This window comes from Barbus barbus, assembly GCF_936440315.1.
Source record: "Barbus barbus genome assembly, chromosome: 19".
Taxonomy (NCBI): Eukaryota; Metazoa; Chordata; class Actinopteri; order Cypriniformes; family Cyprinidae; genus Barbus; species Barbus barbus.
Window position 1 is genome coordinate 28,411,374 of NC_136747.1, and position 15,759 is coordinate 28,427,132.

The 15,759-nt window shown below is 37.3% G+C and overlaps 1 protein-coding gene across 1 annotated transcript in view; it reads right to left on the bottom strand.

Moving 5' to 3' along the window:
* LOC306885631 (RNA-binding motif, single-stranded-interacting protein 3-like) overlaps window positions 1-15,759 on the bottom strand; it is a 41,348-nt gene that overhangs the window by 19,045 nt on the left and 6,544 nt on the right. Inside the window, exons 2-3 of the mRNA XM_079442291.1 lie at window positions 6,020-6,174; window positions 2,795-2,853 (exon numbers count right to left, since the gene is read on the bottom strand). Of these exons, the coding sequence (XP_079298417.1) occupies window positions 2,795-2,853; window positions 6,020-6,174 (214 nt within the window). The remainder of the gene's footprint in view (window positions 1-2,794; window positions 2,854-6,019; window positions 6,175-15,759) is intronic.

Below are 15,759 nucleotides of genomic sequence, written 5' to 3' on the forward strand. Positions count from 1 at the left end.
GATTTTATTATGATTATTACTGCAATCAGGAAACTCAGAAGCACAGACTTCGTGGTGATTTTCATTGATCTGATGAGCAAATCTTCAAAAACAACCGCAATACAGTAAGACAATACCAAAGCCTGTCCTTTTTTCCTGAAGAAAAAAATATCCAAGTATTTGAGAACTTATGATTTTTTTTATTTTTTTTCAAGAAATGTATTTAGGAACGTTCTTACAAACTTCTTGGAATTTATATTTAGAAATTTCTTAATTTCTTTAAGCCAAGACACCCGTAGGTAAATAAATAACTAACAGATTTCACCATACAAGAATTGCAAACATTTTCTGAATTAACTAATTAAAAATGCACATACTTGCATACATTTCCAGAAACTAATTCTGAACTTTGGATAAAGCCAGGTTGAGGATATTTTAGATGTCTCTTTTTATCACTCCATAAATCAGAAAATACTGTCAACAACCAAAGAAAAATACATTTTCACCATGTTTTTTAGGAATAAAATGTTTAAAATCAAGCAAATGATACATTGACAAACCCTACAGTAAAAGCCTTCAGAATAAAGATTGGAATAAAACGGTAAATTTGGATGTATATGTGCTGCTGATGTGGAGAAACAAACTCATTTTGAGCAAACTGCCTATAAAGATATGCTTATAAGTGCCAAAATAAAACCAGGCAAATGACATATGACCTTCAGAATATACAGTAGATAAGAATAAAACCAAGTTTTGGTGTGTGTGCTGCTGAATGGAGAAAAAAAACATCTGAAGATGTATTGATTGACATTGAAATCCATAAACGGAAACAGATCTACTTTCATCTAAAGATGAACAGCATGTCATGAAAATCCAAATAGACTACAACCTAAAAAACTGACTACACTTAAAAATAAAGGTTCAAAAAGGGTGTTTTTGCAGTAATGCCATAGAAAAAACATTTTTGGTTCCCAAAAGAACCTTTTAGTGAACAGTTCCTAAAAGAAGACCCATCCGAATCCATTCCACTGCACTTTTCAAAGATAGGAAAAGAAAATTATATAAACTAAATGTGTTTTTCATTATCACACCACCAGCGTTTGAGAAACACCTGAAGGTGAACACCCTTCGTCTCCATGGCATCGTCTCCATGGCAACAACCCTTAGACTTCACTTTCCTCTTTAGCGTTCCCCATTTTTCCTGACCTCATCCATAACCGCGAGCCGAGAGGAAACCCCCAAACCTGATTAATGAGTTATGAGATATTTATGAGCGATCGCTCTTTCCCACAATCCCTCGCTCCTCCTTTATTTTCCATCACACCTTCATTCTCAGGGCTGTATCAGCAGATAAGGGTCACACCGGTGTTAATTAAAATTTCATGGCAGATTAAATGAGTACACACACACACACACACAGTCTTTGGATTAAAGCCCGTCAGCGGCGGCCTGTTATCCAGGAGAGATGAAGGTTTAATTAGAGAGAAAATAGGTTAGACGACCCTCTTCACAGATCAAATCCTCAAATCCTTCCTCATGGACATGGAAAAAAAAAAAATATCATACAAGCAGAAAGTTTTCAGAGTGAAACATTTGAGAAAAAAAGTTGTAGAAGGGCTAGTTAATAAACTCTGTAATTGTGAAGCATGTCACGCATATTATTATTGGCATGCATACTAGCTCTAAAGTATGCAGCATGTATAATGTGCACAATATGTAAATTCTCTGTATGTATGGACAAAATTTGCCCAAATGTGCAGAGTAAAATGAGTACACTGTATACTGTATTCATCAATGAAATGCACTACAAGGTTATAGTCAACATTTATTTTTTTGCCAAAAATGCTGTTTTTTTTTTTTCACTTCAAGAATTTCAAGAATCACTTGCTTAATTAAAACGTTCATGTGTAGAAGAAGACATCTATAATTTGTAATTTAAATGTTTATCATACTATACTGCATGCAATTTTGCATACTGTTTTACAATAAAGTAGAAAATAAAACACTAAAGTTTATTAGAGTAGGTTGTACAAGAAAATACCGTTTCATCTTTTATACTTCAAAATGCCATGTTTAATTTCTTCATAATTATTTGTGAAATTGACAAGCGATTTCTGAGTGAAGATAGTTTCCAAAACACTTATAATGAAGGTTTCACAAACTCTGATGATAAAAAGCAAACAAAAATAAATAAATAAACATCACATTAAAGAAGATATATTCAGGAGTAATGAACCAGTACATTTAAATTTTAAATGTACTAAATCTTGTTGTGTTTGTCATTTTTCATTTAATTATGTTATATTTAAACTAAATGAAAATGAGAAATGTTGCCCTGGCAAGTAGCTGAAATAAAAAAAGTTTAATGTTCTTTTTTATATATTTTATATTCAGTTAAATAGTATTTTATTTACCACTTTTTTTAAAGGATTTAATTAACTAATAACCCTGATTCACACAGGACATATTCAAGCAAGAGCACATCATCATCAAATCTCAAAGTGCATGCTGCGAGACGCTGAAGAAACCGATAAACATCCCTTCAATAACAAAACTGACAGATGATCTATCATAAACATCTGCACATAAGGAAGAGCTACAGACGATCATGAACATCTCTCACAGCAGACAGTAAACGCAGCGCTGAAGATGATGATGATGAATGTGTTTGACAGACTTCAGCTCTTCAGTCACTGTCTCTGAAGCTCAAACACTATATTAAAACTAAAACTACCATCTAGGTGAACATCATTCCTAGTTCAATTGCCACAAGTGGTTTATCTTTATATAATAAAAGCATAAAACAGGTGTTTACCTTTGCACTGGTTTGTGTTCTTGTCCAGGATGGCCTTAGTAGACATTATTTTCCCATAGCTGTGAGGATAGAAGTGATAAACATAACCAGACATTTAAAAAACATTGATGCAAAAACAGCACAAGTATTTTTTATACAGTTTACACATGTGCATATACAGTTTATACTTGAGATTTTGTTTGTATATTATGTTTGTGTAGTGGCAGTTCCCATTTGTGTTATTTTAGTATAATTGTTATATTATAGTTTTTGTTAACATTTTAGTTTTATATTTTGTTTATTACTTTAATTTTAGCCATTTTTTATTAAATCATTTTTATAATTAATATATTATATTATATATATATATATATATATATATATATATATATATATATATATGTCTATTATTTATATATTTAATCATTTTAGTTTTAGTCATTTCAGTCCTAACTATAAATGAAAATGAGAAACATTGCCATGGCAACTAGATGGATTAAAAGCTTTTGTTTTTTCAATTAACATTTATTTTATTTCAAGAACAATTTTTATCGTTTTCATTTTAGTTAACTATAATAACCATAGTTCTTACAGGTATCTCATGTAGGGTTAGTATTTCCAGCTTTATTTGCACATTTATAGGATTTTATTTCTCCACTGAAATAATTTGTCAATCAAGGTTTATTGCACCCAAAACAGTCAGAAGTTAATTTAGTACAACTTCAGCAGCTGTTTCTACTTTTGTACCATTAAATCACAATCCTGATTGATTTGCTCTTTAACCTGAATAGTAAATGTTGTGTAAATATGGCTGCATAGTTTGTGTAGTTCAGTCAGAGAGTTATCTCAGCGTGTGTGTGTGTGTGTGTGTGTGTGTGTGTGTGAACAATGTTTACAATGTTTATTTATATAGCACATTTAAAACAACCAAAGTCGACCAAAGTGCTGCACAGAGTATGCAAACAAAGTCAACAAGTTTATAAACAATAAAATTAATATATATATATATATATATATATATATATATATATATATATATATATATATATATATAAACCACAAATATATAAAACACAAACTGTAAAATGGATGAGATTTGCTAAAATAAAAATCATTGCACAACAAGTCAAAAAATATTAAATGCCAAGGAGAAGAGATAGACTTAAAGACAGATAATGTTGAAGCAGTTCTAATATGAATTGGGAGACTATTCCACAACTTAGGGCCAACAACAGAAAAAGCACGATCACCTCTATTTTTGAAACGTGCCCTGGGAACTTGCAATAAACCAGAATCAGCAGATCTGAGAACTCTCGACTGAGTGTATGATTGTAACAGATCAGATAGGTAACGTGGAGCCAGATTATGAAGAAATTTGTAGGCAAACAGTAGAATTTTAAAATCTATTCTATATTTGACTGGCAGTCAACGCATTGAAATCAGAACAGGCGTGATGGACTCATATTTGTGCTTCCCATAAAGAAGCCGAGCTGCAGCATTTTGAACCAACTGTAGATGAGAAACGCATGACTGAGGAGCACCGATATACAGTGAGTTGCAGTAATGCAATCAAGAGGTTACAAAAGCATGCATAACCATTTCAGACTTCTTTAGAGACAAAAATGACTTCACCTTCGTCAAAAGACGAAGATGATAAAAACAGGACTTAACCACAGCATTTATCTGCTTACCAAATTCAAGATTATTGTCGAACCATACACCTAAGTTTTTTGCACATGTAGTTCTATATGGAGTAAGAGGTCCAGATTCAAAACGATGTACACAGTGGTCATTTGAGCCAAACAAAATAAATTATGTTTTACTTTCATTGAGGCTTAGGAAGTTACTTGTAAGCCAACGTTTTAGTTCATCTAAACAATTTAAAATAGGCTTTAAAGCCTGCTTGTTATCACGCTTCAAAGGGATATATATTTGTGTGTCATCGGCATACAGATTAATTTTTTCATACTGTAAGAATGAAATTTTCCATACTTATTAAAAATCAATCCTAGAGGAAGCATGTAAAGAGAAATCAGCACTACACCAAGGATCGAGCCCTGAGGGACACCAGATTTTAAAGATATTTCAGATGAGGAGTGGTTTCCAATACTAACAACATACCTCCTATCTGTGAGATAAGAACGAAACCACTGCAATACCGTGCCCCGAAGGCCAACACATGTTTCAAGACGTGATATATTATGGTCAACTAAATCAAAAGCAGAACTGAGCCAAAGCCATAGACTGCCCAGTGTCAGTAATTTGCATGATGTCATTCAAAACTCTTAAAAGAGCTGACTCTGTGCTGTGACAGGATTTAAAACCAGATTTAAATTTTTCAGAGATTGAATCGATGGTCAAATAAGACTGAAGTTGATTTAGAACCACTTTCTCTAACATGTTGGAAAGAAAATTCAAGTTTGAAATAGGACGAAAACTAGCTGCTAATGTGGAATTCAAACTTGTTATTTTAAGATGAGGCCGCACCGTGGCAAGTTTAAAGTCGCCAGGTACAGTGCCAGTATAAAGACATTTGTTAATAATAGACAACAGATCGGGGCAACGGTCTCAATAATCTGTCCAAGGAAACGTGAAGGAATAACATCCTGAGGACACATAGCAAGTTTTAGAGTAGACAATCAATTAAGAGTATTCAAGTTTACAGGCTCAAAGACAGACCGAGTGGAAGCAGTGATTGAAATATCTGGCATTTTATATGCCAACAGAGTCATCAAAGATGTCATTTGGGAAATCTTATCATTATCAAGTCCTCACAAAGAGAGACCGATGTCTCAGGAAACAGATTACCATTTGGGCAAAGAACCATCAACCATGGAACAAAGGATATTTGGCTTATGGCTATTTCTTAAAATTAACTTTGTGTGTGTGTGTCTCGGTCTGTCATCTTTTCTCCAGCAGGGATAATTGTGCAGTATCCTACAATACACTGGAAACACTGTTTGCGAGAAAAGTCAGAATTGCAAGATATAAACGGAGAATTGAAACAAAAAAGACAAAACTGTGAGATGTAAAAATGAAAAATTTCAGAATTGCACTTAATATGACAGAATTAACTTAATTATGAGGAAAAAATGTCAGAATTGCCAGAAAAAAAATCAGAATTACAAAATATAAACTCATAATTATAAGAAAAAAATCTTATCCATAGTATACTGCACATTTTCACAATGCAGGAGGGCTTTACGTTGACCTTCAGAGTGTGAAAGTGTGTGCATGTGCACTCACGGTTGGCAGAGTTTGATGAGGTCCTGGTCTGTGGTTCCAGGTGGAAGTCCTCGTATGTACAGGTTGGTTTTGCTGAGCTGCTCCACTGCATTCTGACTACAGCTGCTGCTTCCTGGACTGGGCGGGGCCATCGGATGAGGGGGCGGGGTATATGGCTGTAAGAAAGAGAGGGGCGTGGTTAACCTGAAGGTTCTGAAGAATGTAAGTGTGTGCGATTTAAAGCAGTGCTGTGTAGACCGATCAGTGTATGACATAAAAAATAAATAAATAAAACAGCTCCAGTTCACATTTAAATGCCATTTTATTTTTATTTACCTATACATTTATTAATTTAGCAGACTTTTACAACTATATGTCCAAATTCGTTCATCTTAGTTTGTGCAACACAGGGTTATTACTGATAACTAAAATAAATACATTTAAAAACACGTTTAATATGGATAAAGTAAATATGAAAAAAATAAATTTTACATATACATATATATATAAACTATTGCCTTGGTAAATAATTGAAATACATTTAAATTAAGGCAATATAATTAAGAAATAAGCAGAAATAAAAAGTTACACTGAACTAAAAATTTAATTAAACGATTCAAATTATATATAAAACACAACCCAATTTAAAAAAAAAAAAAAAAAAAAAAAAAAAAAAAAATTATACACACACACACGTTTGTTTTTGTGAAAAGTGGGGACATCCCATAGGCGTAATAGTTTTTATACTGTACAAACTGTATGTGCTATTGCCCTACACCTAAACCTAGCCCTCACAGGAGACTTTGTGCATTTCAACTTTCCCCCAGAAAACCTCACTCTGTATTTATAAGCGTTTTGAAAAGTGGGGACATGGGGACAATGTCCTGAAAAGTCACCTTCACCTTGTAATACCCGTGTCATACCTGTGTCATTATACAAATTTATGTCCTCATTTGTCACAAAAATGCGCACACCTACACACACTAAATTAGTTTAACTTAATGTACTAAAATAAAAAAATACAATAAATAAATAGGAACTATAGAAATATTTTTAAAGAAACAAATTTCAAAAAACACTAAAGAATTACTAAAACTTTAAACAAAGATTAAACAATATACATAAATTCTCAATAATACTAAAATAGCTGATATATAATACTAAAGTAGCACTGGTGCAGCAGGGTTGTGGGCAACAGCATGACAATAGTTTGCATGTTAAACTGTGAAGCATGTTTCTGGATCAGACAGCTGTGAATCAGACATCTTTATAGCTGCATTATGAATTACTGAAATAGACTTCTTCACTATATTCCTGTGTCTCTGTCCCTCTCCCACGATCCTTTGCTCTCTCTTGGCCGCTGTCTGTCTGCAGGAATTTGAACGTCCCACCCCTGTGATTAGCTTTGTTTTAAAGGTCAGGAGTTTTACACAATGAGGCAGAAAGGATCAAACCACACACTTTACTCTCCACACACTGAAACAGATGCAGAACACACAACGAATAACCCACATGCTGCTGAGGGATGAAGACAGACGATAAAATGTCCTTCAGTAAGACACTCATGTGTCTCAGTCTGTCAGGAGAGGACAGGAGTGAAGCTCAAACACTATCAAAGAAGAATGAGCAGCAGGAAGGCCACAGTCAGACTTCTGACCTGCTCCACAAGCTTATGCTGACCGTCTGATTACATGCAAATCAGATAACAGCGCAAACATGGAGAGAAAAATGTGCTAAATGCAACCTGCACATATGCACAGAAATGCAGCCAGAAAATGACTGAAAGAGTGGTACAGTTTTCACTGGATTCATGGAGGTAGCAAATAAATAAATTAATTTAAATGAACTGGTTCTGGAGCAGAGATCTTGGGATCCGAGGCCCTCCCTGGGCCAGTCGTGGTAATAGCAGCCCTTCCAGGGCTTAACTTGACAACCGGATGTCTCTGGTGGAGCAGGCGCTTGAGGGCACTCTGGAGGAGCGGAGCTGGCTGAGACCAGCGAAGACGAAGGACGATTGGAATTAGGAGGATCTGTGGTCCTCCCTGGACTCAACGGGGAACTGGATTCTCTGGGATCTGGAACAGCACTCCTGGCCGTGACTAGAGGACTGGATTCTCTGGGATTGGGAACGGCACTCCTGGGCATGACTCGAGAACTGGATTCTCCAGGACTGGGAATGGCCCTCCTGGCCATGACTCGAGAACTGGATTCTCCAGGACTGGGAATGGCCCTCCTGGCCGTGACCTGAGAACTGGATTCTCTGGGATCAGAAACCGCACTCCTGGCCGTGACTAGAAGACTGGAATCTCTGGGATTGGGAACGGCACTCCTGGCCGTGACTAGAGAACTGGATTCTCTGGGATTGGGAACGGCACTCCTGGCGCTGTCGAGGAGCGGGCACCAGAGGGCGCTGTTGATGCGCAGGCACGGCTAAGTGACTACAAGGGGCTGACACTGGAGGGCGTTCTGGGCTTGAGTCAGCGGTGGCCGGCGGCTTGTGACGCTTGAGGGAGCCGCGGATGGCGGCATCGAGTTCTCTGCAGACAAGCGATCTTGAGAGAGCTGCGGATGGCAGCGTCGACCTCCCTGCGGATGGCGGGCTTGTGAGAGCCATGGACGGTGGCAGGCTTGAGAGAACCGCGGAGGGCGGCGCCGATTTACCTGCGGACGGCAGGCTTGAGAGAGCCGCGGACGGCGGTGGGCTTGAGGGAGCCACGAACTGCGGCTGGTTTGTGTTGGCCATGAACGGCAGGCTTGAAAGCCTCACGGATGGCAGGCTTGAGTGAGATGTGGTCGCAGGTTCTGAGCTGAGGACCGGACTGGTTTGGGGAGCTGAAAACAGAGGGTGGAAAACAGATTTCAGTGCTGACCGGACAGATGTTATAGCAGGGTCTGCAACCTTAGCCCCCAAGTCAGCGCTGTTCGAAACCCACTTCCGGGCTCAGGGAAACACAGGAGGATTGGTGTGGTCTGGACCACTGCCCAGGCATGTAGATTCTGGACTGATGGGCTTAACAGGTGGTGACAGGTGTGTGACTGGCAGGCTGGGTTGGTAAGCGGTCGGCAGACTTGCCTTGAAATGGATGGGACGAAGGGGTGATTCTTCCTGGCTGATGGTGAGAAGACGGGATCCACTGACAAACCGAGCCAGGTTGATGTAATTGGGCAGAGTCCAGCTGGACCCAGCCCCTGGCATCTGCAGAGCGATCTCTTCATCCAAACCATTCCAGAAACAGTCTAGAAGGGTTCACCGGTCAAGGGAAATCTGCTTTGAGCAGGTGAAGAACTCATGGATATACTCCTCTAGGGGACGGCCATCTTGATATACAGAACATAGTTGCCCAAGGGGATCCATATGATGATTCTTGTATTGGTTCTGGTCTTCTGTCACACATTGGATGGAGAGGCATACGAGGATGAGTAAGGTAAGAGCTTCTTTATTAAACAAACTGAAGGCAACCTCAACAGGTAAGTGCAATAACTCAAATTTCAATGAAGCTCAATAAAATGATCAATTAATTGTCCTTATCTTTCCCTTTAGTAGAAACTTCCTCAACTGGATGAAGACATCCACAGAGCCACAGGGATCCAGCAGGTAAGTGATAAGACAGACAATGAGCTCGTAACCTCGAGACCAGACAATGATGGTATGGATTGAGTGAAGTATTATAGGGAGCTTGATTAGTGGCAACAAGTGAGCAGGATTCCCTGATGGAGGTCAGGTGTGAGTGATTACAGATGGAGTGCAGATGAGTGGCAAGAGGGATGCTGGTAATTGCAGTGCAGTTTGACTGGTGACTGTGACAAATTTGTTACCTCGCTGACTTAAAATTAAGTTTATTCAACTCAAAAAAATTTAGTTGTTTTAAGTTGTACTATGTGAAAACTTAAATATTTTAGTGGACTAAAAAAAAAAAATAATAAAAAAAAATAATAAAAAAAAAAAATAATAATAATAATAATAATAATAAGGCAGTGGGGTAACAAATTATTTTAAGTTTTTTTTTTCAATTTGATTTTTTTTTTTTTTTACAGTGTGATAAAAAGAAAAAAAACAAAGGAGGATCTTGCGCTTGGTTCTATTCACATGTAACATGATTTCAAGTCAATAATAGAATCAAAGGGCCTATGGGATTTTTTCCATGCAGACATCGTTTAGCTTGTAATTAAAAAAAAAAAAAAGTGAATAAATTAGTGAGGTACTCTAGGAATTAGGAATTTGACATTTTAAGAGACATTTTATTTCTTGTCGATCAACCAATGTAATATATTTACTTTCTTGTCCCTGTGGCCTTCAATATGTGGGAAGACCAATCGGCAATTAATTGCATTAATGAATTTGTATTAATGAACACAGAAGTGCCATAAATAGAGCTGATAGTAAATCACCTGTTGCCCAACTTTTCTTTGAGTTAAACCATACAGTTAATGAACTGTCATTTTGTGGAATAGATACTTCCGATGCATCATCATACCAATTTTTGAACTGAAAATATTACAAACTGAAAGTGGATTTTTTGTCTTAACACTGTATAACCAAATGGTTTGAATGAAGATTTCAATCGGTCTAGTTTTTTTTATAATTATTCCTTTTTTTTTTTGTTTCTCTCTCTTCTGTATCTCCTCTGGATATATTTGTAAATTGCCAATGACGTAACTGATATGTTACTGATTCATTAATGGAATTGATTACATATGTGTGTGTTGATATGTGAGGAACTGAATATAAAAATGAACCATTTTATTAGTATGTGAACACTGAGGAACGTCCTGCGTGACTGAAACATCTGTTGATTTTAATAGGCACTTAGCACTTTATTTCACTTAATGAGAATAAAGAAGATTGCAAATATCTCGACATGTAATCCTTTTTGTTCTTTGGTGGATTCTTAGAAAAAAAGGAAACACAATTATTATTTTAAAATTTACACTGGATTCAAGGTTATTATAGTTAACTAGAACTAAAACCTAAAAAATTAAAAAAATGGTTTCAGCTAGTTAGTTCAGCTTTTATTTCAACAAGGCAAATTCTCTTCATTCAGTTTAAATTTATATTCTAAAATTAAAATACTATATATGTCAGGGTATCCGCGGGGTATGAAGGAGCGAGGAGAAACGGAGAATCTTCAGTATACACAAATCTTTATTACACAACGTGGAAGACATTTAACAGCAGACCAGAAACATGGGGCAAAACACACTATAAATAGACAGAACTAATGCGGGGCAAACGAGACACACCTGGAAAATAATCAAAACATGTCTGGGACTAAATGAACAGAATGGAGACCAAACAAGAACAGGAAAAATTAAATAAGGACATGGAAACCCCTAGGGAAAGAGACACACATGGCAGATCGGGCTCCCTCCCGGTAGGCGCATCCCACGCCGTAACAGTTCTACCAGGGAGGGGGGGCGGACGCCCTGAAGGCCGGTGCAGGGCAGGAACAGCGAGGAGCTTAGAAAGACCTCCAGGGCAGGTCAGGGGAGTCGGGTGGCCATGGCAGATCAGGAGCCTCAGGAGGCCATTGCGTATGGCCCCCCCCAAAAATTTTCCAGGGGGAAAATATGATGTCTGGGGGGGGCGCTCAGGAGGCATGGACTCTGGGGGGTGCGGGCACTTGAGGGCACTGGCGAGGAGCGGGCTCTGGAGTGCGCTCTGGGGTAAGGAGAGGTGCCGAGAACTCCGGGGATAGTGCCTTATCCAGGAGCTCTGGAGTTGGAGCTGGCTGGCTTGACATACTCTCTACCGGCGGGCTTGCAATACACTCTGCCGGTGGGCTTGGGAGAGCCGTGGACGGCGGCGGGCTTGCGTGGGCTGCGAACGGCGGTCTGGATTTCCCTGCGATCGGCGGCTGGGATTTCCCCGCGAATGGCAGGCTTGGGTGAGTCGCGAACGGCGGCTTGGATTTCCCCCCAAACGGCGGGCTTGGGTGAGCCGCGAACGGCGGCCTGGATTTCCCCGCAAATGGCCGCCTTGACTTCGCCACAGACGGTGGCCTTGAGTTCCCCGGGAACGGCGGGCTTGGGTGAGTCGCGAACGGCGGCTTGGATTTCCCCCCAAACGGCGGGCTTGGGTGAGCCGCGAACGGCGGCCTGGATTTCCCCGCAAATGGCCGCCTTGACTTCGCCACAGACGGTGGCCTTGAGTTCCCCGGGAACGGCGGGCTTGGGTGAGCCGCGAACAGCGACTTCCATGCCCCAGAGAGGAGGGGAAAAAGGCAAACAAAAACTTAGGAAAAGACGGCGAAAACAAAACCTGGGGAATGACGCCACTCACTTGTTTTGTTTGTCTGCTGTTCTGTCAGGGTGCGCGGGGAACGAAGGAGCGAGGAGAAACAGAGAATCTTCAGTATACACAAATCTTTATTACACAATGTGGAAGACATTTAACAGCAGACCAGAAACATGGGGCAGAACACACTATAAATAGACAGAACTAATGCGGGGCAAACGAGACACACCTGGAACATAATCAAAACATGGCTGGGACTAAATGAACAGAATGGAGACCAAACGAGAACAGGAGAAACCAAATAAGGACATGAAACACCTAGGGAACAAGACACACGTGACAATATAGACATTTAAGAACAACAAAAACAAACAAGAAAACAAGAAAAAAAAATTATAATGCAAAATATTGAAAGCTATAGTATATAATAACTTGATACTAAAATAACACTGATTTAAGGTCTTTATAAAAAAAAATATATATATATATATATATATATATATATATATATATATATATATATATATATATATATATACACATTCATACATATACACACAAGCAGTATATAAAAAAATAACAATTTAGTTTATTAAAAAAAACAAAAAACAATTTAAAATATTTGTATTTATAAGATAGAATAAAAAAGCAAAAATAAAATTCTAAATTTATTCATCCAACCCCAATCACAGCTTTCATGATCACTAATGTACATAAACATCCCTTCAGTTTACCACTAGCTCTCTGTAGGTGAATAACACAACGTTAACTACATCAGGCAAATAAGAGAGTCACAGACTCTGAACACACATCCTTCATCTGCTCTCATTACAAACATAGACTCAACAAATAATGATAACGTCACCCAGAGCATTCAACATCATATATTAGGACAGACGAGAGAGAGTGTGTGTGTGTGTGTGTTTGTGTGTCCGTCATTCTGGGACAGTTCATGTTTAATTGGCTGCATTCTTGAAGAGTCTTTTATGATTCTCACAGGAAGGATCGACACACACACACACACACACACACACACACACACACACACACAAGTATTTGTAATTTCATGTTTAAGCTCCATCAGTCTTGTTACTTTCTCACCTACAGCTCAGCATTATACCCCAGCTCATGATTAAATCCTGTTCAATAGTAAGGTTCATCCACCTAGTCCTACCTCTGAAACAATTTACACAGCCACAAATAAAATACTAAACATCTGATGTCACAGATGCGGAGCACAGAGCTGAAGACACATCAAACCTGAAATATTAAAGCTGCATCAACACCTGATAAAGAAACCAGTCTAAACACAATCTGACCACTACAACATGCTTCGAATCTTCAAGAGACTGAAATAAAGCGATATTTATCTTTAACTGACAGACATTCAGAGCTCACAAACCAGTCAAAATCCGACAGAAACTCACGATTCAATTCAGTTTTGATTCAAAGAGTCACAATGTGATTCCCAAATGATTATTGATGCAACTCAGCGTTTGTAGGACTGCAAATGAACTTCAGGTGAACTTCTATTTAAAAAAAAATAATACGTTGGATGCATTAAAACGCATCTGCTCTGATCCACTGAGAGAAACAAAATCAGCAAATGACCTTGTATACTGTACAAAATGATTAGCCATACACATACACACAGAAACTTAAAGTTCTTCACAGCAACCCATCAAAATAAAAGTTCAGTCTAACTTGAAGAAACTGTGACAGAAATATATTACTCAATGCAATAACAGCACTACTGCTAATAATAATAATCATATTAAAACAATGAATAATCACAATTTTTCTTCTCCTTTTTGTCAAAAAAAGAGAAAGGGTTTGTTTAATTTTCATTTGAATAAAACAAAATATCCCTGCATTTATCTACCTGAAAAATAAAAAATACACAACTTTATATTGTTAAAAAAAATAACAAAATGAAATAATAATAATTAATAAAGCTGTTTTTATTAAATCTATTAATTAGAGATGCGATTGATTATTAAAATTGAATTAAACCATTAAAATGGAATACAGAAAAATGAAAACTAAAAACACAGTGGTGAATAATAAAACAGAATTTGAGAAAAAATAAAACACATTTCATAGGGCCCTAAAAATGTGATTTTGTCACACTTTTAATAAATTGCTGTTAAATTGTTTCATGTTTCATGATTCATGAGTTTCATTATTTCAATTAATTAGATATGATTTTTGATTAACAACATTTAATTGAACCATTATTAAGAGTCAATAAAAATGAAAACAGAGAAAAACAATTGAATCCAGAAAAATTATAGCGAAAAAAAATTAAATGGAATTTGGGAAAACAAAGGATTTCACAGGGCCCTACAATCCTGAGAAAAAAAGTCAAAATTGTTAAATAAGTCATAATTAACTTTTATTTTTTATTCTGTGAAGGAAACAGAAAAAAAACTGAATTGAGAGTTTATATCTTGTGTCCTCAAATGTCCCTAAAGGGAGATTTCATCAGATTTAGCTCACTTTGTCCACACGCTACAGATAAACGCACAGTGAATGCATATGAGAGGAAGACGACACTCGTTCAGCATAATCAGTTATGATCAACTCAGAATATGGAGAGATCTTTGACTGAATCTTTACATGTTGACACATTCATTTGAGCTCTGAGCTCATCTCACACACACACACACACACACACACACACACACACACACACACGGGAGATTGGATTGGTTTCTCTGCATCTTCACTGAGGAGGTCTGGGTCACTCCTCAATCTGTGCAGGTCAAGGCAACAGCAGCAAACACACACACACACACACACACACACACACGTGCGCGCATGCTCTATATCATCATTAACCGCCTCTGGACTACAAAAATTGATGGCTCATTTCAGACGGAAACACAACAATCTTCCAAACAATCAATCAATCTGAAATGTTTTTATGTCTGGTGAAATGTTTTCTGCGGTCAAATATTATTATTATGAGTAGTTATTAATCAACAGAAATGTAATTTGACAGTATTTTTAAAGGTGATTTTTGAAGCAAATTTGCAAAAGATTTGAAACATATGTGGAGTTAAAATACAATGTGATTGAAATTAAACAATTAAATTGAAATTTAATAATTAAAAGCTAAATTCATACACTACTGCTCAAAATTTTGGGGTCGATGAGATTTTTTGAATGAAGTCAGAAACTGCTCACCAAGGCTGCATTTATTTAATCAAAAATACAGTAAAATCAGTAATATTGTGAAATATTATAATAATATGAAATAGATGTTTTCTCTGTGAATATGTTGAAATGTAATTTATTTCTGTGATGCGCAGCTGTATTTTCAGCATCATTAGTCTTCAGTGTCACATGATCTTCAGAAATCATTATAATATGCTGCTCAAGAAACATTTCTGATTATCAATTTTAAAAACAGTTGTGCTGCACAATATTTTAGTGGAAACTGTGATACATTTAATTTTTTCAAGATTCACAGATGAATAGAAAGTTCAAGAGAACAGCATTTATTTGAAATAGAAATCTTTTG